General features: G+C 43.6%; 1 protein-coding gene across 3 annotated transcripts in view; it reads left to right on the forward strand.

The window, feature by feature from the left end:
* The first annotated feature begins 71 nt into the window (after nucleotides 1–71).
* The window catches only part of NCAPD3 (non-SMC condensin II complex subunit D3), a 30817-nt gene continuing 8936 nt past the window's right edge, over nucleotides 72–21952 (forward strand). For 2 of the 3 annotated variants that reach the window (XM_074848851.1, XM_074848852.1), the window contains exons 1-24: nucleotides 72–190; nucleotides 1043–1197; nucleotides 2304–2466; nucleotides 3986–4164; nucleotides 5039–5227; nucleotides 5644–5705; nucleotides 5973–6060; nucleotides 7414–7547; nucleotides 8253–8325; nucleotides 8929–9054; nucleotides 9246–9498; nucleotides 10013–10075; nucleotides 10252–10335; nucleotides 13018–13091; nucleotides 13962–14096; nucleotides 14877–15097; nucleotides 16546–16737; nucleotides 17085–17182; nucleotides 17313–17428; nucleotides 18828–18935; nucleotides 19475–19586; nucleotides 19682–19789; nucleotides 20778–21016; nucleotides 21772–21851. In XM_074848851.1, coding sequence (XP_074704952.1) covers nucleotides 130–190; nucleotides 1043–1197; nucleotides 2304–2466; nucleotides 3986–4164; nucleotides 5039–5227; nucleotides 5644–5705; nucleotides 5973–6060; nucleotides 7414–7547; nucleotides 8253–8325; nucleotides 8929–9054; nucleotides 9246–9498; nucleotides 10013–10075; nucleotides 10252–10335; nucleotides 13018–13091; nucleotides 13962–14096; nucleotides 14877–15097; nucleotides 16546–16737; nucleotides 17085–17182; nucleotides 17313–17428; nucleotides 18828–18935; nucleotides 19475–19586; nucleotides 19682–19789; nucleotides 20778–21016; nucleotides 21772–21851 — 3113 coding nt within the window. In that variant the 5' untranslated portion in view covers nucleotides 72–129. Of the gene's footprint in view, nucleotides 191–1042; nucleotides 1198–2303; nucleotides 2467–3985; nucleotides 4165–5005; nucleotides 5228–5643; nucleotides 5706–5972; nucleotides 6061–7413; nucleotides 7548–8252; nucleotides 8326–8928; nucleotides 9055–9245; nucleotides 9499–10012; nucleotides 10076–10251; nucleotides 10336–13017; nucleotides 13092–13961; nucleotides 14097–14876; nucleotides 15098–16545; nucleotides 16738–17084; nucleotides 17183–17312; nucleotides 17429–18827; nucleotides 18936–19474; nucleotides 19587–19681; nucleotides 19790–20777; nucleotides 21017–21771; nucleotides 21852–21952 lie in introns of those variants that run through there. The other variant, XM_074848853.1, reaches the window with a different exon arrangement.

Below are 21952 nucleotides of genomic sequence, written 5' to 3' on the forward strand. Positions count from 1 at the left end.
TCCGGCCCGCCCGCCCCGCGCAGGCGCACTGAGGGCGGGCGGCGCCGCCGCTTCCGGGCGCCGGGCGGGGATTGGCCGCGGCCCGGGGCGGCGCGCGATTGGCCCGTTCGAAGGGACCGCGGCGGCGGGATGGCGGCGGCCGAGCTGCCCCGGGCCCTGGCGGGGTGGCGGCTGCGGGACGTCGGCGCAGGTGAGGGGCGGGCGGGGGTCCCCGAGGGGTCCCCGGGGGGCGCCAGGCAGCGGCGGGGCTCGTCCGTCCGCGCTTCGACCCGCTCACGCCGTATTTCTCGTGACGCCTCGTTGGGATCTTAACGCGCGCGCGGGGGTGAGATGAGGAGCTAGGAAATTAAAATAGGAGAGAGAAATTAGGCACTCAAGAAATGAAGGTATAACTTAGTTTAGAGATAAAGATGGAAGACTTAGAGATCAGGCTAGGGGCTAGACGCCCATTAGTTAAAAGATAACTAAGATTGAATAGGATAATAGATCATAGTAGATGGGCCAGAGAGCAGAACAATATGGAAACCTTGATTAATAGAAGCCGTGAGGGAACGCTTCCTGATGGAATAGGAATACAGCCCTAAAAACTGGTCAAAACCAACCCTATGGTCCGGCCTGAGTCCAGGAGGCGACAGAGACTGAGCAAGAAACCGAGGTAAAAAGCTCAACAGTGAGGAAGAGGAGCTACTTCATCTCTGCGACCCCAGCCCACGACCACCGGGACACACTGCGCAGACGCGACTAGGAGGAGACCGGGGCGGAACATATGAAAAAGACTTTCAGGCTTTATTATAATATGAAGCGGGGATAGGTCATGCATATGCATAGGCGTATTATGAATATGTGATGTTTTGTAGCATAAAGGCAAGACAAGGTGCCACGAGAGGGGCGCACGTTTGTGGTGGAGCGATCCCCGTGCGCCTCAGCGCTGAATAAACATCCCTACTTTATAGCCTTATAGGTTGGGGAGTCGTGTTTCCGCAAGTCAGGGGGGACTTCACGTCTGACGCTGAGAAACTTCTTTTTTTTATTTTTATTCCAGCCTGGGTGAACACAGTCTGGGATCTGGATTTCACAGAGGCTGAACCTCTGGACCCCAGCATAGCGGAGGCCATCACGGAAGAGGGGCTGGACGCTTTCACCTGGCTCTACCAGTCCCTGTCGCCATTTGCAGTGGAGAACCAAGGGGACAGTCAGGTAAGGGCAGCGGCACCGGCCGTGATACAGAGAAATGATTACTTGTTTTAGGACTTATTTACTTATAGAAAACTGCTTAGCAACTTATTTACTTACTTCTAGCAAGTTATAATATTACTTATAGTAGTTTTTAATATTGCTAAGAATCCTGCTTGCCCAGACTGTTCTGTGGAATTTTACCAAGGACTACTGTGTCCATCAAAACAAAGCAGATTACTGCGAAAATCTACCAAGAACTGCAGTGTTCAGCAAAATACCGTGTTTTTGTCCTTGAGGAACAGGTGTGCTCTAACTAGTTGGGTCTTGGTAATGAGTAAAGATAGCCATATACGGATTGTAGAAGTTTCATTGGTTCCCTTAAATAAGATAGGATGAGTAGACCGACTGAAAAACATTTTTGTTGTTCAAGAAATTGGCTAAGAGAATCTGCGCATGCTCTGGGGAAAAAAACAAGGTGAGAAAGACTACGAGCCTTCCTCCCAAAGACCCCTGAAGACGCCCCCCAGGAGGGAATGCGCAGGTGCAAAGAGAACATAAACTGTTGACATCAGCCTCTAGAACTAACCCAGCCTTACTCATGCATATGTATGTTTGTGTTATGTAATCCAATGAATATGTATATCCACACTCTATAAGTTTTTGGTAAAATGTGCGGTGGGTCTGCAAGCTTTGTGGAGAAATCCCCTCGCACCCCGGCGCCGGAGTAGACATACCTGCTGTATAACTCTATTTGAGTTGTAGAGTCTGTTTTCTGCAAATCAGCCGCCTTCCGCCTCACCGGCGCTGCTGTCGCCTGAGTCCGTCCTGCCTTGAAATACACAGAATGTTCCATAAACCGCCCAAAACAACCGTCATCGTCTGTGCCAGAGCGCTTCAAAGAGAAGCTATTCCCAACTCTAAAAACTATCATTTAATATAACGCAGTATAAATGATATATAGTATTATATATTGTAACATAATTATTAAAACCTATTTTAAAATACATCTACTATAATACATATGGGGGCTGGTTGCAGTGACAACTGTTAAAATGCGAATAGTAGCTACTTGCAGGGAGTTATGTTACTGCGGGATTTCTCACTATTATTCACGTGTTTTGCCTCAGAATATCTGGACTTTGTTTGCCGAAAACGGCTTCTCTCATAAAGCTCTCGTGGCTGTGTTGCATCACTTTGTCCAAGAGGGCCAGCACAAAAGAGCTAACGCAGAGGAGAGGGTTTACGCTCTTCATGCGGCTGGGTTGTACTTCTTACTGCTGGAAATCCCAGGTGAGTGAAGGGGTGGGCCTCTTGCTGTTGGATAAAACATTGTTCAGACAAAGCCAGCTTCCTCTCATTTCTAAGAATTCCAGGTGGAACAAGCGATGGCTTTTGAACCCTTCGCTTGGTTCTTGGGTATCAGACTCCGCCGTGGTGTTGAGCGCTGATCCGCTGTTACGGTCTGACAGCAGCTCGGTCTCCTGTCGTAAAGTGGCTCGATGGTCTCAGTTGCCATGTTCTTAGTAGTTCTGTGACAAGGTCAGTGGAGGAGTCTGCTCAGTACACAGGGCTGGAACCACACGTATCCCCAGCACAAACCCAGGCTGGGCGAGGAGGGGATGGAGAGCAGCCCCAAGGGGAAGGACTTGGGGGTGTTAGTGGATGGAAAACTGACTGTGAGCCAGCAATGTGCCCTCACAGCCCAGAAAGCCACCCATGTGCTGGGCTGCATCCAGAGCAGTGTGGGCAGCAGGGCGAGGGGGGGAGATTCTCCCCCTCTGCTCCACTCTCCTGAGAACCCCCTGCAGTGCTGGGTCCAGCTCTGGGGGCACCAACATCAGAAGGACACGGACCTGCTCGAGCGGGGCCAGAGGAGGCCATGCAGATGCTCGGGGGGCTGGAGCACCCCCCTGTGAGGACAGGCTGAGAGAGTTGAGGGGTTCAGCTGGAGAAGAGAAGGCTCCGGGGAGACCTTAGAGTGGCCTCCCAGGACTGAAAGGGGCTACAGGAAAGGGGGGAGGGACTCTTGATAAGGGGGTGTGGGGACAGGACAAGGGCTAACAGTTATAAACTGAAAGAGGGTAGGTTTAGGTTGGGTGTAAGGAAGAAATTCTTCCCTGTGAGGGTGGTGAGACACTGGCCCAGGTTGCCCAGAGAAGCTGTGGCTGCCCCCTCCCTGGAAAGGTTCAAGGCCAGGTTGGACGGGGCTTTGGGCAACCTGGGCTAGTGGAAGGTGTCCCTGCCCGTGGCAGGGGGGTGGAACTGGGTGATCTTTAAGGTCCCTTCCAACCCAAACCATTCCATGATTCTGACATCGCTCTGGTTTGACAGTAGTATGCAGTGAAGGCAGAGGGTTATTCCCGTTCCCCCTCTGTAACTAGCGAGGATTTCACTGTGCAGTGCTCTTGGACAGGTTAATTTGTGAAAACAGAAGTATTTGTTTAAAATAACCATCCGTTGGAGTTTTCTAGCAGGTTGTTTCACAGCAGTATCCTTTTGTGTTCAAGGCTAATGCGCACTCTAAGGTTTTGCTGATCTTTGGTGTGCAGCACGTTACCAGCTAGAAGCGGTCAATCAGCTGGTGATCCTGCTGGCGAATGTCATCACTGATGACATGTCACCCTGATGCAGTTTGGCTCTGTTCAAACAATTATTTTTTAATTCTCTTGAACTTTCTTAGGCTCCCAGGACAATGGCTTTCTCCTGGCCATCTCCTTGGCTGGCAAAGCAAATGGGGAGGTGGCCAGATGATTTGATGCTCTCTCTGTATTTTGTCTGGATGATGGCTAATGTTGTCTTTTCTGGGCAGGCAGCATAGCTAACCAGCTGTTCCATCAAGTGATGTTTGATAAATGTCTGCACACCCTGACAAAAACTTGGCCTCACGAACAAGATCTGATGAGGAAAAGGAAGAAGATGCACGCTCCAAGCTCTCAGACCAATGCAAGAAGAAATAGAAAGAAGGGAAAACCATGCAGGAATGACTATGTAAGATGTTTGTGTAATCTCTTCAGATATAAATCTCTATTAATAAGCGAATTGTTGGCAAGCTATTTCACTTCAGTGAAAGGTCAGTGTGATACTCATCCTCTTTTTCACCCCTTTTTTAATTCTTAACCTTTTATTCAGCAGTTCAGCTGTGTTCTTGATCCTCTACCTATTAGGAATTTCAGAGGTCTGATGATTCAACATTAGCTGCAGTTTCCTGGCTGCTGACTAATGGAAAAAAATACAGGTTATTTGTCTGTGGCATGTTGTTAGAAAGCTCAGTAGCAGAGGGAGAAACTAATGGATATCGGCTTCTTCAAGAGACCTTTAAGCTGGTATGTGACCAGCTTGCAAATGGCGTTTGCGTTTCCTTGCCAACTTACTGATGGGAAGTTAAGGGCTAAGTGCTTTGGTTAGCTGTACTCAGCTGCTCCTTCTAACATTTATATGTTGGGTTTTTTTAAACGGAACTGAGGATTATGCATCAGAAATCCTGAGAGAACATCAGTGCCGCAGGGTCACGACAAGCAAGGGAAGAAGGTCATGGGCACGATGGGAATTACTTGAGGTGAATCTCCAAGTGTCAGATTAGAATTCAGATAATTGTCTTCAGTTCTGATGGACTTTCTCCTTCAAAATGAGAACAGGCTGTGTTGGAGCTTCTTTTTTTGTATCCAATTTTCTGTCTGTTTTTTTTTTTTTTTCCCCCCACTGTTAAGTGCGTTAACTAATCTGAAAGAAAAGATTCAGAATTTAGGATGGGAAATCATGTAGGACGTAGCCTGAGCACCCTGTGAAGCACTGAAATGTGCAAAAGAGATCAGCCAGTGCTGTGGGGCAGGGTGGTGGTGTTTCTTTTTTTCTACCAATGTAGATGGAAGAGATATCGGAAGAGGAGGAGGATGATGATGAGGAGGAAGACGATAATGAAAATGTTTACTTTTCAACGGACGATCTTCTTCAAGTTCGCAACTCAATCTTCCTGCTTTTGAAAAACTTGTTGAGACTTCTACCTAAGTTCTGCCTAAAAGAAAAACCTCAGTGTGTGCATAACTGCTTGCGGGTAATAAGTTTGAACTTAAGGAACCTTCTGTTCCCTCACACAAACTTTTGGCGGGTGCAGAGCACTCCATAGCCACGGGAGCAACGGCAGCCCTGCCCTTCATAAACTGGGCCCCTGGTTAGACTGTCCTCGGGGTAAATCTTGGAGCATGGTGCCTGCTCCGTGTCTGTCTCTTACGCTTAACACTTGCTGGCTGGGGCTGTTCTGAGGTGCTTCACCCTCACCACCGGGGAGGGGAAGACACACGGTATTGAGCTTCTGGGATTTGGGGTCTGCTTATGTTCTGCTTCAAGGCAAAGCGCCGTGGTTTGAAAGTTAGACTCTAATTCTCTGTGGTCTGACCCCCAAGCATCCAAGCAGACCTCCACGTCTTGCCCTCGTGTGGATTAGCTAAGCTTGGCTTTCTTTCCTTGCAGATCTTTGTTGAAATGACAAACTTTGAGCCAGCGGTACACGAGTTCGTGTTTTCAGCAGCAATGTGAGCAAATAATTCTTAATGTTTATATGGTGCTTTGAACAAGTAAAGCACTCAGTGCTTGTGTTGTTATTATCTTGTTTATACTAAAATGAAAATGGTGATTTCTCTCGCTAAAGATAATTAGAACGTGTTCTACCTAGCTAACAGTAAACAACGTTCACTGAATATTGAATGTTTTCCAGTCTATGATCACATTTAGTTGTAATAGTCGTAGTAAATGTTTCTCTGACGAGGGATGAAGACACATCTTTGCTTTCTTTTGCTTAGGAATGTTAACGAAGCCAAGTACGTTCCCGAGCTGGCCTATCATGGCCTGCGGTTACTGTGTTCCCCTCTACATGGTGCAGAAGATAAGGTAAAAGTTGGACAAAACCTTTAAAATCCTCACTGCAGTATTGAACAGGAGTCGTTTCTTTCCTTCTCTGCGCATCACTTTTGCGCATATTTTACTCTTTCCATTGGTTCTACTTTTTGTGTATGTGTTTGCTGGGTCAGAGGCAAGATGCTTTTTTTCCACCCTGGTCCTTATTTCCTTTAATTTGTATGATGGTGCATTTTGTGTGCACTGAGTTCTGTGCTCTAGTGACTCTTGTGGCAAATGAATCTAAAACAGAGGATAGACACAGTGGCATTAGATCTCTTTATATTAAAAAAGAGAATTCTAGGTTACTGCATTTGCCTGGAATTTTCTTGTTTCCTGCTAGGTGGAGCTCCAGCACTGCTCGGTAGCGTGCTGTGGCGGGTGGTTGTGCAGCAGTGAAGCATGATGGGGGAGTGTTATGCGCAGATGATGGTAGTAAGCAGGGTTGATTCTCATTAGGAGAATATCCTGTCATCATGGAACATCCAGTTCTACCAGAAAAGTGTCAGCAGCTTTACTTTGTTTTTATTTAGTTAAATTATCAAGCACCCTGTGTCATCTCCCACTTACCTGTGCGCTGCCCCTGTGGATGGGGCTTTTGAACTTTGTGTGTGACCCTGCCACTGTGTTCACGAGTCTGTAAGCCCATCTGAACTAGTTCTGAGCCAGCCAGCCCAGGTATTAGCAGCTGTCTAGTCAGGAAAGCCTGGAGCTTAGTACACACTAACCCAACGTACACCAGGTGTGGGCCCAGCTTTAGCAGCCTCAGACCTGTGTGTTTCAGCCTCCTTGGTTTCTCAGTGCACCACGAGCTTTTCAGAATTGTTGACGTTTGTGGTATCAGGAAGATGTAGGAGCTCCTCTTCTCAGACCCACCTCATCTTCCCTGCCTCTCCTGTTTGGCTGCTCAGTGAATGGCAGGATAACGAGGCGTGCTGGGGTCCCAAGAGCACGGCAGGCAGGAAGCTCCAGAAGTTCAAGTGCACGTGGTGGTAAAAACATGCATTAAGATGTCTTCTGTGCAAAACCCCAATGAGTTTCCTCAATTCGCCAGAAGTGTCTGGAATTTGAAGTCTGCTGTTTCCAAGAGGATCGGTTGATGTTGTCAGGAAGCCCTTTTTGAGCCTCACTGGACTTTTAGGAGAACATCACAGCTAGGAATGATGTTGTGTGTGTTAAAGAATGGGTCCTCTTAGATTACTCTGCTGGGAGTCATGTTTTGACAGGTGCTGTTATTTGGACCTCAGTTTGTTTGTTTCAGAATTATTTCATAAACCCGATCAGAATGCTTCTCCCTGAGCTCCAGTGGCTACTGTCACGAACCTGAAAACAACCTTTTCTTTCCAGATTCTTCGTTGTGTCTTCCAGCGAATCCTCAACGTCATTCTCATGCTGGAAAGCGCTGCGGGTTCCAGACGCGCAGTCCTTGCCATCACCCCGGCTGTGATCAGTGCCAGGAATCAGGCTATAAAATTCATCAGGTGAAGTACAGAGCTCTGGCACTACCCTTCCTGGGTATGTCTTCTCTTTCTTCTCGCCTGCCTTCGCTTTACTGTTTAGTTGATAAAGGGATGAGACAAACTGGCACCGGCTTTGAAGTTGTTTGTGCAAATGAGGTTTAATTAAAACGTCTGTAATGGGAACTTAATGAACTCGCTGGTGGAGGGGAAAGAAGGTGCTGTTTGACAGAAGAGTGGCGGTGAGTGGAAGGGACCTACCGCCTGTACTTTGCATCAGTTTTTCAGGTTTTGTAGTTTACTACAAAGTATTGTAAAGATAAAAGATTAATACGGAGCTCACTTCTGCTTAGTCCTTTGCTTTCTCCTGCCTGAAGATATGTTTTGCCTATGTTTATTATTCCCTGGGTGTGGGGATCCATGTTGGAAAGTGTGGTTTGTGCAGAGGTCCCCGGACAACATGTGCTAAGTAGACTGAGAATGAAGCAGCTTTTCCTGTTGTCCTTCTACATGTAGGAGGGTATTGAAAGAAATGTTTTCTGCCTGCAAAGCCGGGTTAAAGCAGAAAGCGGATCTGCTCTCCAACCACATCCTGTTGCACTAGCACTCGTGATTCCAGAACATGCTCTCTTCCTGGCTTTTGAAATGTATTCCAAAAGGAACGTCCTTGACTTGATTTTTGCTCTAAACCCAGCCTTATTAAATTTTGCTTCTTTTTCTTCTGTGCAGTTCTGTAGTAGATGAGCTGAAAGAAGTTGTTTTTCCTGTTCTTCGAATATTACTGCAACATATCTGTGCCAAGGTATGCTAAGCTTTGTTGCATGTAAGAGCTCATGTGTGGATACATTGCAGTATCTTTAATAGTGAGGAAATCCATTTTCACAATGTCTTGTAAAGAATGAAAAGATTGTAATCATTTGCAAATTTCCTGACAGCCTGATTGTGTTTTGTGTTGATCTTTGTCGGAGTTTTCAGAGATCTTAAAAGTAGTGTCACGCTCTAGGAGAATGCTGAGGGTGAACACTTCCACCCTCATTCACAATTGATTGTACCCTACTTTTGTCTTTACCAAAACTCGCAGTTCCTTTTACCACTGTTTTGGTAGAGGAAAAAGAGGATTATGAGAGCTCTTTGCCTAGCTAACTATCTGAAGACTGCCATGTAGAAATACTGCCTCTGGATTTAGTCTGAGCTCCACCTTTGCCTGGGGGAATTTGCTGTGTGATTGTGGGTGAGTGCTGAAGTAGTGACCAAGGAGGCTGTGATTGTTCTCCCAGTCCTTGCTGAATGTGACCATATTGCCTCATTAAATAAAAAAATACTCATCTTAAGCCCAGAAGTGCCATTCTTCCTTCTAGAGCAGAGCGTCGAAATATCATACCATGCAATTGCCCTTGTGTTTTAGGTCCCAGATAAGGCTGATTATCGCACATATGCTGCACAGGCCTTGGTGAATTTGCTGAATAAACTCCCTTGTATAGAGTTTGCTGACTTCATCGCTTGGCTTTATAAATACTCACACAACTCTAAAGTAAGTGCATCTCCTTGGTGTGCCAGGGTTCAGATACAGCAGTATTTTGAAGAGGAAGGGTTTGATACCAATACTGAATAGCCTTGTTGTTCTTGCTGGTACCTAAAAAAGGGGAAATGGAGTAGGCAGTGCCTACAAAGTGTCTTTGCTGACGTTAACAGAGCACCTTGTGTGCTTTTTCTTCCGAACAGATTGCCTACAGAGTGTTTGCTCTTGACGTAGCGTTAGCTTTGTTGGATGTGCCCGAGAGGAACTTGGACAGCTCCTTGTCCCTGGACCATCAGAAGTTTCTAAAGCATAAGTTTTTAGTTCAGGTCATGGTGTTTGGCCGGTGTTCGGACAAATCACCCGTGGTCCGTAGCAAAGCTTTAAGCTGCTTTGCCCACTGTCTTGAAATGCAAGCTGCTGCTACCCAGGAGAGTATACAGGACTTATTACAAAGCTGTAAGTATTATGGATAAATGAGTGAAAATATTTCTTGAGCTTTCAGGGGGAATAATTACTGGGAGATAGGAGAACTAGTTGTCAGGAACTTAAAAATCTGCACATAGTGTCCTTGTGTATTGTGTCATAATGAGAAGTAATTGATGAGTCTTACTCATGAAGCCTTATATTTGGAAGGGATTTTTTTCTCGTATATCAGTTCCAGATAGATTCCTCCATGAGATACCTTTTGAAGGATATTTATAGACGACTGAAATTGCTCAAGAAAAAAAAAAAAGTTCATTCTTGCCTGAAAGTTGATTAAATCTTGAGTTGCCTTTTATTTCTGCTGCGTTGTGTTGTTCGTGATTGGCATTCTGAACTCCCTCAGGTGTGGTAAAGGCCAGATGGCACGATTCAGAAGTATGTACGTAGCCTCCTACAGTTAGATTGCTTGCCTGAAAAAATGTGGAATGACAGAATATCCCAAATTAAAATACTTCATTTAATTTCTTTTCTTATTTCTTTTTGGCAGCCACTGTCCATACAGACTTGGAAGCAAACACGAACACTGCGAGTTGGATAGTCAGTACAGAAGGTATAGAGTCATTCTCTTATAGTAAGTCTCAGGCTTTTCTTGGCGTGCCATTTTCTAAAAATATGCACGTCTGTAAAACCTAGGGCATGCACGAGGCTCTGTGTCTAACAGTGAACCATTTTACTGGGTGAACATATGCCTTTTTTTTATTCTTAAACTTTTAACTTTTCTTTCAGCCACGTCCAGCCATCCACTGAAGACGTCACCGACTTTCAAAACTATTGAGTTGACAGACAGTGGTGATACTGCTGTTCTTGATGGTATGTCAAAGTTACACTATCCTTTTCAGATAACTTTTCAAAACCTTAATTGAAATTAGACTTTCTGAAGTGTATTCATTGTCCGTTTTTCAAAGAAAGCGGAGAGAGCTTTCTGTAGAGCTGTTAAAATACACTTATGGGTGAGGAAGGGGGTGGAAGTACCAGCCATGAAGAAATACTGTTTCCACTCAAGTCTGAAAAATACATTTAATCTTGAAATACTGATGTTCTTTTATACTAATATGGCGGCGACGCTTGTTGAAAAGCAGGTAATTTATTCTTTCCAAAAAGGATGGTAAATGATGTGGGATATAATTCTTCTAACTCCATAAATTTAAGGGTAATTAAATCTCTTGCTCCAGCGCACAAAGATCTAACATTTTTGCTACATAAAACACAGCACCTTTGACTAGCACTGTTCTGTAGGGAAGAATTCACTTGTCTGCAGCATCAGGTATTGGCTGGAGTTGAAAGCAAAGTGTGAGGCGAAATGGACTGATGCAGAATGGCAAGCAGCTAGTTCTCATTTGTTGATAGCATGAGATCAGCATGTAAGTTGGCTTTTGTGGCCACAGTGTTCCTTCTTTAAATCTCTTCCTTTCTTTTCCTCTTCTGTGTAAAAGCTTTTCTTCCCAACCTTTAGGCCTCTGCCAGTATCTTTGCTCTTGGTTCTTGCTGTTCACCTCTCGAACTGCTGACAATTCAATTCGCTGCTTGGTTCACATCCTGCATTTGTGTCTTTGTTACACGTCTCATGCTGCTCTTCACATGGGATCTCTCTCCCTATCTCTGCAAGCCAGGCTCCTATCTTCTTCATTGAAAGCTTTCTTTTAAAACATTTTGCTGATAAATTTCATTAATCTGCTCCCTCAGATAGAGAAGTCCTCCAGGCCGCTTAAGGTATTGTGTATTCCCTGTTTAGTTGCAGACTCCTTGTGGCAGAGGATGCCTGGTTTTGTATTTGATACCCAGCTGAGCATACACTTGGCACTTGGCAAAACAAATTAAGAAAAGGATTGAATGAAAAAGGACTGTCTGGAGCTCAAGAGGATAGCTGAAATACAGGGCGCTCTGACTCAGTCAAGGTGCATTAGCAAAGCTGTCTGGCACACGCTTGTGTTTGGCTTATGCCTGTGCTAATTTTGCACTTCTATGAAGACCAAACAGCTCATATTTTAGAAGCGAAATAAATCTTCACTGAGGATAGTCAGAACGTGCTAAATGCAGAAGGACAAAGATAAGAAGGGTGGGGATAATCTGCAGGGTGAGGTATGCACTGCAGAATTACCTCTGCCTAACAGCGTACAAACACTGTGTTCCCTTGATAGTTTTAGAGCTCAGGTTGGTTGGGTGGTGGTGGGGGGGGTGTTTGTTGTGGTTTTTTTCCTCTTTTCTATATCACTGTGAGTAAAATCAGTGTCAGTTGACAAAGTGTGATTATTTTAGCAGATTTGGTCACCTTCATGAGAGCTGGACTGTTTTAACAGCTAAATCTTGCAATAAAAAGGTTCTGTGCTTTTTCTGTCAGGCTGTTCTCAGGAGGAAGATTCGATTGCAGTTAGCTGCCCATTAAGAAAGTGCAGATCAAAGTCCCTTTTGCTTCCTTTGATAAAAATTTATTTTCAAACTACTTTTGATAAGTTCCTATTTCTTAATGGCAACAGAGTGGGTCTCCACACGAATCTCTCTAAGCAACAGATTTCCAATTTTGGCATGTATTTGGGAAACCTTACTTACTGCTGTAAGAAACCTAACAAAGAGCAATAAATAGAAACCTTAAAAGCAATGGTAAAATGCTTGAAGTCAGTATTTGCAGCTTGTCAATAGTCGATTTAAATGGCTCAAAAGGTGAGAAATGGTTGATTGTGGCTCTGTGTATTCAGTTGTGTCATTTAATAAACTATCATCTTGATTACGTATTTTTCCTGAAAACGCGCAGAAATAAGTATGAATGGCTATGGAAAGTAAAATTTGAGGCCTAACTTCACGTTCGGGGAGGGGAGATGTGTTCTGGTTTCCTTGTAGACTCTTTGGTGGTTCTTTGCAGCTGCCATTCTGCAGCCTCAAGGAATTCAGTCAGTTCATAAACGGAGTAATTTCCTCTCTGTAAAACACAGCAGTTCATATATTAGTGCTTTTTACCGTGAGGAGCTCTGAGGCATAACTCACCAAAGGTTGTAGGCATTCCAAGCTCCTGGCATACGAGGCTGTTGACCTCTTTTGGGTCTGCCTGGGATCCACTTGCCTGTGGTCTGCCCTCAACATGTTTTTTGGTTACCTGTGCTACAGACTTCTGTTAGAACGGTGCATGATTCATCTGCTGTGAAGGGAGACTAACGTCTTTTATGTAGACAAATAAATAGGTCAGAAATTACAGATTTGTTTGGTTTTGCTGCATGGATCAAACGATTTGGTGTCTCACTTTCTTTTGTGATATGCCCTAAGATATATTTTCAGATGAAAGAACTTGGGAAAATGCAGGGGTTTTTCCCCTCTGGTTTATACCTCATTCTAAATTATTTTGTGTGGTTTTTTGCTGTGCTTTGTTCAGTCCTCCTTTCTTGCCCTCTGAAAGTCTCAGGCAACAAATTGCTGCTCAGTTGAGCTGCCGCACGCTGTTCAGTGTGTTAGCGCTGCTAAATGATGGCGTGGGTCATTTCGTTTTATCACGGTTTTGCACAGGAAAAGAAGTCATGGCCATCCTGCGACTGAGAGCCAAGGATGAGAAAACCAACGTGAGGAAATCTGCTCTCCAGGTACGGTGGCTTTTGCGTGCTTCCCTGTTCTCGGCGATTACCCGCAATGCCGTGAAAATGTATAATTAGGCCATAGTACTGTAGCGAGCTGTATATAAGTTTGCCCACCTGTAGCTTCCTGCTGTTCCTGCAGAGTGCCTACAGGGTAAATAATGCAAGCATGAGGATGGAAAATTTTTCTAGTACTCTTGCTGGCAGTTTCTTATTCCGTCATTTAGAAAGAGAGGCTCTTTTCAAATGTCAATAGGCATTTCAATTAAGCGACTTCCTTATAAACTGAAGCATATTAGCTACTTAGTTTGTTTTGACCTTGTTAACAAAGAGATTAGGTTATATCCAGCCTCTTTGAGGTATGCGTTGCTTTGCTTGCTGCTCATTTTTTTTTTAATGAAGTCATTAGCTTTTAAAGAGATATGCTTTGATGAAAACTTCATCGTTTTAAAAAATGTGTGTCTGCTGGTGATGGCCTTCCTCTGTTAGTCCTCTTCAACCCAGCTCCTCTTCCTCAGCTCACACATTGATTTAAGCTTTCCAGTTAAGGCTTTACAATTGTTTTAATGCTTTTTGATTTAAAAAAAAATATCCCCTCTTCCTTATTACCAGGCAAAAGACCTGGTTCGTACAAGAGACACATTATTTTCAAGGGCAAATAGTGACATTCACTCTATGCAAATGCTGTTATAAAATCAGAATGACTGAAAAGATGCTTTCTGTTTCATTCTACATCTCTGGTTGTTAATGTGATGTTTCACTCTGGGTGAGATAAATTAATCTCTGAAGTTGGTAGGAGGTAGATTGTATTTTTGATTTGCTACTCAACGCGCGTGGCCTGTATTCCCGACAAAGTTATGCTGGTATTTGGACTTGCAGGTCCTTACAAACATCCTGAAGCACAAAGTGACCCTGTGTACTGCAGAAGATTTGTCCACTCTTCAAGATCGTTGCCGGGACCCTGCTGTTTCTGTGCGGAAGCAGGCCTTGCAGTCTATAACAGAGCTCCTTGTGGTGAGAAAACAATGTCATGAATTCTTATGCAGACCTGAGAGGAGCGAACTGTGGGTTAAAAGGAGGAGGAAGCAGACAGATCTGGTACACGTCAGTTGGTCGTTCAGTGAATTTTCATTTTATGACTCTGTTTTAATTTTATTACCTTTTGACTTGAAAGTCATGACTCATTCTTATACATACTTGTGATTTATGTAGAATGCTTCCAACTGTTGGAAACATTTATTTTCGTGGCTGTTGATTTATGTGTCATGGAGAAAATGTTTATGTTGCTGGCCTTCTCAAGTTAAAAAAAAATCTGAATCACTTTACTAAGATGTAATGTGTAGATGATAGCACTGCAATATTTTTCTTTCTTTTCTATTTATTCACAAAGGGTTAGTAACAGGCTTGGAGCATCAGGTTTATATTAAGCAAAGCTCTCTTTTTTTTTTTTTTTTTTTTGTGTGTGTGTGTGTTAAATCATCTGCTGTACAGCTTTATTGCGATACTGTTATAATTATTTATAGGGTTTCAAAGCAAAGCATTACAGTACTTTAGCAGAAGCACCAGGTAGCTTGATCATACATATGATCAAATACCTTGTGGTGTCAAGTTCCCTTGTCCCATATGCTGCCACATTGCAGTGCTAGTTCAGCAGCATGCTGGGGGTTATTAAAATGTATTTTCAAAGTTAGTAGCTGAATCTGGGGGTTTCTGGGCCTTTGCTGATCTTACCCTTGTATATAGGATCCTCAAATGATTTAAAAATGTTTCTCATACAACATGTGTTTCTTTCAGTCTCAGCCCAATAATGCTCTAGTGCAGAAGGCGTGGTTAGAGGGAGTGGTGCCTGTGGTGATGGATGCTGAAAGTACTGTCCAGGAAAAGGCCTTGGATTGCCTTGACCAGCACTTGTTGCAACATATAAAATGTTATAATAAATTCAGGAGGGAAGATGAAAATCAGGCTCTAGCATGGGATCTCCTTACCCTGCTGACCTCAGAAAGCCGGGAGCTGAAGTAAGTGCATTTCTTCACTGTGGGCTCTGATGGCTTTTCTGTAATAGCCCCTTGTCCAATGCATCAAATGTTTTTATTGCCTTTACTATGTTAGCATTCAGGGACAAAATCCAGAATTTTTTTTTTACTTTTAATCCTGTTAGAATACACAACTTTTCCTTTACAGAACAAAATTGCCTGGAGGACTAAGATAAGAGTCTGAGCTTCTACTCTCAGTGCTCTCATTCACTGCCTGGCCACAGACCATTAGGTATCATAGTTTACATATTGCTTAAATGCATGTGCTGGTTATGGTGCAAGGACGAGGAACTAAGTTGATTGGTTTGGGGGTTTTTTTAAGCTATTTAAATTCCCTGCTTGAAACAGCATAAGTGCATATTACTGCTAGAGGTGGAAACTATCATGTTGTGAGGGGCTCGCCTTGCTCTGCTGGTTCCTGGGACAGCGGAGCCGTCGAGCACGGACAAGCTGGCAGCTGGTGGGCAGAGCGTGGTTTTCCTTTGTGTCGGGTATTTTCACTTGCTGCTCTTGTTACCTGTGCTCTCTCCCTGAACCCTGAACACTGCTCATGTACAGGAGTGTTGCGTGCTCTTCTTGATGTGTTGATAGCAGCATGAATATTTAAGTCAAATGGAGGTGTTCTGATGACAGAAGTAAGAGAAGATATATAAAGAAAGGAGAACATCGCCTTTTATTAATTCTGATGTACAATATGTTACTTGTCTTATGACAAATAGAATTATTCTGCCTTTTGCAGAATGCTGTGGGAAGAAGCAGAAGAAATGGGATGACACACAGTATGACAAGGACACAACATTGATTAAAGACAGCTGTATGTTTATTAGTCAACAGGGCATAATAGCTCAGAAATAGAAAATGAGATACTGGTTGTGCTGCCTTGCCAATCTGTGAAACTTGTCAATGTTCTAATTTGGGCTATTTTATAACATAGTTTGCAGATTCATGGCACCACCTTCTTCATGACCTTATTGTACCTTGCAGCTTGATAAATCTCAGAACTCTTTCAATGTGAAGTAAGTAACTAGGGTTAAATAGAAAAATGAGCAAGTTATGGTGCCTTAACATCACTGTACCCTGTCCCATTATGGGTATTAAATAGCAACTGCTAGAAAGTCTTTGTTACACATTGCTGAAATTACATTTTCTTGATGTGTCATGGTGTACCAGCTGGACCTTCTGTCCTATGGACACAGAGCACTACATCCATGTTTGTATGCCAGGTCTGCAGGGCGTCAGGATTAGGAACTGAGAGACTGAAAATATTGCTAATAAAATATCTACTCTGAGTAGTGGGAATGCCAAGCAATAGCAGCTTTGTTATGTTGCCCAGTGTATCCTGAACAGGGATGTTGGATTTTACTGCCAGTGTCTAAGATCAAGTGTTTTGTTTAATCTTCCTTTAATTTACTTTTCTTTCTTCCTTGTAGCCGTTACTTGAACAAAGCTTTCCATATGTGGTCCAAACAGAACAAGTTCCCCTCCACTTTCATCAATAAAGTCATGTCTCATGTGGAAACAGAGAATGCTGTACCAGCTTGGATGTTGCTTGCTAAGGTGGCAGGTTCTTCACCCAAGCTGGATTATTCCAAGATCATTGAATCCTGGGACAATGTCAGCAGGTATATGTGTGCTTTGAACACCATCCTCCATTCTGCAGGGGAGAGATGGGGGTGATGAAGAGGAGGAGCAAAGCAAGTGGGGACTTTCTGTCCTTCCACAGGCAGAGTGCTGTTCAGCTGCTCGGATCACAGTTCTTTATTCAGGCAATCGGTTCTGCAGCTAGGAAGCAAGCAATGGCCTGCAGATTTGTGCAGTAACCACCTCTTACCCTGAGCTTTTTGAGTTTTCATTTGGTTTGACAGGTCTGCCTTAATAATGCATATCCCAGATGAAAGAATTTTTCTACTGTGATTTGGTGTTGGTTCCGTGGCATTAACGTTAGTTTGTCTGCTCTACCATTTTTCAGGCAGCAGCAGATGAACAGTGATACTACAGGACATATACTGTGTGTCGTGGGTCATGTTGCAAAGCACCTCCCTAAAAGCACCTGTGAGAGGCTGATTGGTGAGTGGCCCTGAGAAACTGCAGAGGGGAAGGCAGGGTTCATGCCTCCCATCTTAACAGTTATTTCCTCTCCAGAAGCAGTTGATAAGCTTAGAAAATACTCATTTTATGTGTGTGATCTCATTTTCAGATAATATCAAGTGCTGGCTGAGGGAGTCTCAGTGTCCCTTGGAGGTGATTAGCCCAGCTGTGGAAACTCTGCAGAAGCTCTGCCGTGCGTATGCAGATGTGCCAGAGGAAGCACAGGTGTGACCTAAAATACATCTTTTAAAATAGCTTGTTTCACACTTAGGAGGGCTGTCTCTTCAAGGCAGCTTCTGTCTCCAGTCTGTAGGTTGATTACCTCTCTAAACAAAGAGGATCTGACTCCAGCAACTTGAGTCTGTTCTGCTCAGCTCTCTCACTCGCTGCAGTTGTGCTGGAGAGCGTCCTGTAGCAAAGGATGGGCTCGTAAGAAATCTTTTTTCAGAAGAACTTTTTCTGCCGCCCCCATCTGAAATACCTTGCGTTTGCCTTCTGTCAAAGTTTTGACAGAATTCCTAAAAGAGACCTATTGCTGTGCCTTTATGGTATCAGCTATTTCTCAGGCTCAGTCCAGTTTGAAGGTATAGTTTTATACTATAAGCTCCGATTATTCTATATCAGAGCTGCTGTAGATACATGTATTTTCTAGACCCCTTTCACGGGATCAAACAGGGAGTTAAGAACACATCACTTGCACATTTCTCTTTTCTGCCCTCAGTTGTTTTATGCCATAGCTTTGTTCTGCTCCCGTAGTGAGAAGGTGGGCTATCTTTTGCTGGTGAAATAGAAATCTCAGCCTGAGCACAGTCGCAGAGAAGCTAAAACTGATGCAGGTCTCCCTTGCTAATGATTTCTCTTTCTGTATGTATTATATTTCTTTTTTCAATATTGATGACAGCTATTTTGTAACAGGCATCCCAATAAAGTTTAGTAAACAGTATGCAAAACTGCACACTCTGTGCTTCAAAAGCCGGGGTGGATTGATGGTTTCTTTGTGTTTTTAACTGGCAGACAGAAAATCCTCCCCTGTAGGTATAGTCATCACAGTAGGTTGGCTTACAACCAACTGCAGATGTTCCTGTACGTTGGTCACTTCAGCTGCCATCCGTATATGTATTTGGTTTCTTATGTTACCAAGTTGAGTTGAAAATAAAGCATTGGTTCTCTTTTTCTGACAGCTAAATCTGGTAGACAATTAACTTTTTTTGTTTCCCTTCCACCTCTTGGAATTCACATCGTGTTTTCATTTGACCGGAACTGCATTTTCCAAACAACATTTAAAAATTTCACACAGACAACCTCAAACATGTTGGATATACATGAAACAGTCACCTACCTCCTTCTTGTTTAAATCTGTGTGATTTCTATAATGAAGTAAACTTAGGCCTGTGGATCATTAAAAGCCAGATTCTCCAAGGCGTTTTGACACTTGCACACATCCTTTGATGTGCAGGAAGAATTTTAAAGCTCTAAGGCACTGTCTGATTGATTTCAATAGGATCTAGATTATTAAAAGCATATAAGGACTTTCAGATTAGGGATTCATGTGTGGACAGATATTACAGCTACATTTTGTTTAATTAATAAAGTGCTGAATTAATGTTGTTTAATTATGGAACAGAAGCTGCTCAACCAGGTGTGTGGAGATTTAGTATCGACCTGTGAAAGCTATATTTCAAATATAGTCCTCAAAGAGGATGGAGCAGAGCAGCTGCAAGAAGATCTCTTGGTAAGTTTGGTTCCTCTTCCCAGATTGGTCAAGGGATGTAGGTGGACTTGAAATTGGTGTTCGTTAAAGTTCACACCAATAACTGTGTTACGTAGGAGAATACTGACGTGCACACCTTGTGCGTAAGCTCATAATGAAATCTGGTATTTATGGGCCTGGGAGCATACAATGGTTTTATACATCAGCAGTTGCTTTAAAGATATGATACCCCATGTATTTTTAATAACATGACATGTTTCTTTGCTTCTCCACTCATGCTTCTTAGATGAGCTGTTTGGGAAATAAGTCTGTAAAACGCATAGCATGCTTTGAGGAGTATTTCAATATTATTAGTAGATGTGTGGGGGTTACAGCACATTAAACACACACACACACCATTTCTGTTTCAAAGCTTCACCTTCTGTTCTCTAGCTACTGTCTTCTTGAAAGGACTGAGGGAGTTCTAAGTTGTTTTTGGAGAAGTACCATACCAACTCCCGCTGACGTAATTTTCAGCTCAGCCGTTGCCTTTTGACTGCAGTGTTGCTTTCTCTCTGCAGGTGAGACACCTCTTTGTCCTGGGTGAGGCTGCCCAGCTGTGTCCAGCCAAAGTGGAGAAACGCATCTTTCTCCTGATTCAGTCCATCCTGGCTTCTGTCAGCGAGGACCAATGTGAGCCTCTCTCCCTACTGCCTTTAGTTTTGCATTTACAGACAACGCTGTTGACCAGAAAAGCACGTTTTCATTCCTGACCTGTTCTTTCCTAGTGTCTGGTTCTCCAGATGGTGAGGAAGTGCCAGATTCTCAGCCACTGTCCCAATTCAGAGGATCAGCCATGCCTCCCGTGGTCAGAGCTCATGCATTCATTACTCTAGGTAATTGCCACCCTGCAGTAGAAGCGTGCCCTCGTGTATCCAATTCCTACTCTTTGTGGTTAAAGTTCTGCTCAAAAGCTGTGTCAGTGGTAAAGGATAGCCACGGCACTCAATGTTTGCATTGCCTCAGCTCACAGCTTTTAGCAATGCAAATATCCATGGTAACAAGTTGCACAAACCATAAAAATCCTCCCAGCTATATGACTGCTTCTCAAGGCGGTTAATGTGTTAATGGTGATTAATAATTAGCAACGTCCTTCAGAATTGTACTTGGAGTTGGTTGCTGTCTGGCTGAAGGATCATCTTAGGTGTAGTAAGGCGCTCGACAGCGGATGAAGAAAACTTGGTGCTCTTGGTGCAGTTGAGAGCAGAATGAATTTGTTCTCCTCAGCACGAGTGAAGAGCTGCTTTGAGAGGAGCCTGGTCAATCCTGGTCGTCCGCGTGGAGAGCGCAAAGTGAAAGTTCTGGTTTTGTAGTACCTCTGTGGTTAGGAACAAGTCTTTTCTCTTGCAGATTGATAGTATTATTCTTTCCTTAACTGCTTTGGGACACTTAATACTTTTGTACAAGAGCTTAGAAACAGTTAGGGAGAAGTAACGTTAGCATGCAGGCTATTTTATTTTAAGTTGGTTTAGTGATGCTCTTAGAGGTGGGTGTCTCCCTGCTATGCCTATGACAGCTGGGGCTGTTCTTTTTAGCTGCTTTGAATAATACCCTGTACACAGAAATAGTTCTCTGTGAAGGAGGGAATTTGGCATAGAGACCCACACTATAGGTCTCAGAGGAGTTTGGAAGAACTCCTTGAAGTATCATTTCTTTGAGAGATCGTGCAGATTGCTCATCAAGTTTCAGCGTGTTTATCCCCCTGTTTACTTCCCGATTCCTTTCTTGGCTCATATTGGACTCCAAGGATGCAGTAAGCTGGGCTGTGGTGGTTAGGAAGAAGAATATATTCACAGCACTGACAGTCTCATCTCTGTTTCACAGGTAAATTGTGTTTACAGCATGAGGATCTGGCAAAGAAATGCGTTGCAGCTCTAGCTCGAGAACTGGAGGTGTCGCATGATGCGGCTGTTCGCAATAATGTTGTCATCGTTATGTGTGATCTGTGTATCCGCTACACATCCATGGTGGACAGATACGTTCCCAACATTTCGTTGTGTCTGAAGGACCCAAATCCCTTCATCCGTAAGCAGACGCTGATCCTGCTTACCAACCTTCTGCAGGTAAATAGAGGTCCTAGGCGTGTAGCTGGCAGCCCGCTTCAAGTACCTCTGGTGTGCTCAATACTGGCAGCCTGACCAGGGGGTGTATTGCTTGTACCTTGATTAATCTACACTTACTCAAGAAGGTTTTTAAACTATGTGTTTTGTTACTGCTTTTTTTTGCTAGCTAGGCAGGAATCATATCGAGGACACAACACAGTTGGATAACAAGATTATTTTTAGTCAATGGTTACCTCTTTCCTTGTCTTCTCTTTGTTTCTTTGAATTCCCTTCAATTTTGCTCCTGTATGCATGAATATAACGAGCATCACAGCACCTTTTTTCTCCTACTGTCTCTGCTTATTGTTCTAGAGATGTAAATGTTGAGAGGCTCAAGATGTTTACCCTCCCAATGTTCATAGGAAGCCAACCAAGACAGATTTGGAATGCATTTGGCTCTGAGAACAGTGTTGAAGAGCATGTGTGCCTTGAGATGGGAGAACAGATTTTTCACGTTTCTGCTTTTTTTATTGATATCTGTGGTAAAGCTAGATGCTTGCTGCTGTGGCATTTATGCTGTTTAAAGCATCCTCCAAAACATTGTTGTCTTGAGGTGTGCTTTGTGTGCCTCCAGCTGAAGTTGAATAGCTTGCTCATTTGCCTGATGTACGTTCTGCTACGCTCCCTCAGATGTTGTCCTGACTACAGTCTGAACGTTCACATTTGGTTTTTTTCTGATTCAAGTTGATAACTTATTGTCTGCCGATTTCTTACAGGAGGAGTTTGTAAAATGGAAAGACTGTCTCTTCTTCCGTTTTGTCAGCGTCTTGGTGGATCCAAATCCAGATATTGTCAGGTAAAATAACTCAACTGTAAAATAACGAAGGAGTTGAAGATCAGAGATGTACTTAAAACCAGTCTCAGTCTTGCACCTTCAGCATGCGAAGAAAAATTTCA

Source organism: Strix aluco, chromosome 23, assembly GCF_031877795.1.
Source record: "Strix aluco isolate bStrAlu1 chromosome 23, bStrAlu1.hap1, whole genome shotgun sequence".
Lineage (NCBI taxonomy): Eukaryota > Metazoa > Chordata > Aves > Strigiformes > Strigidae > Strix > Strix aluco.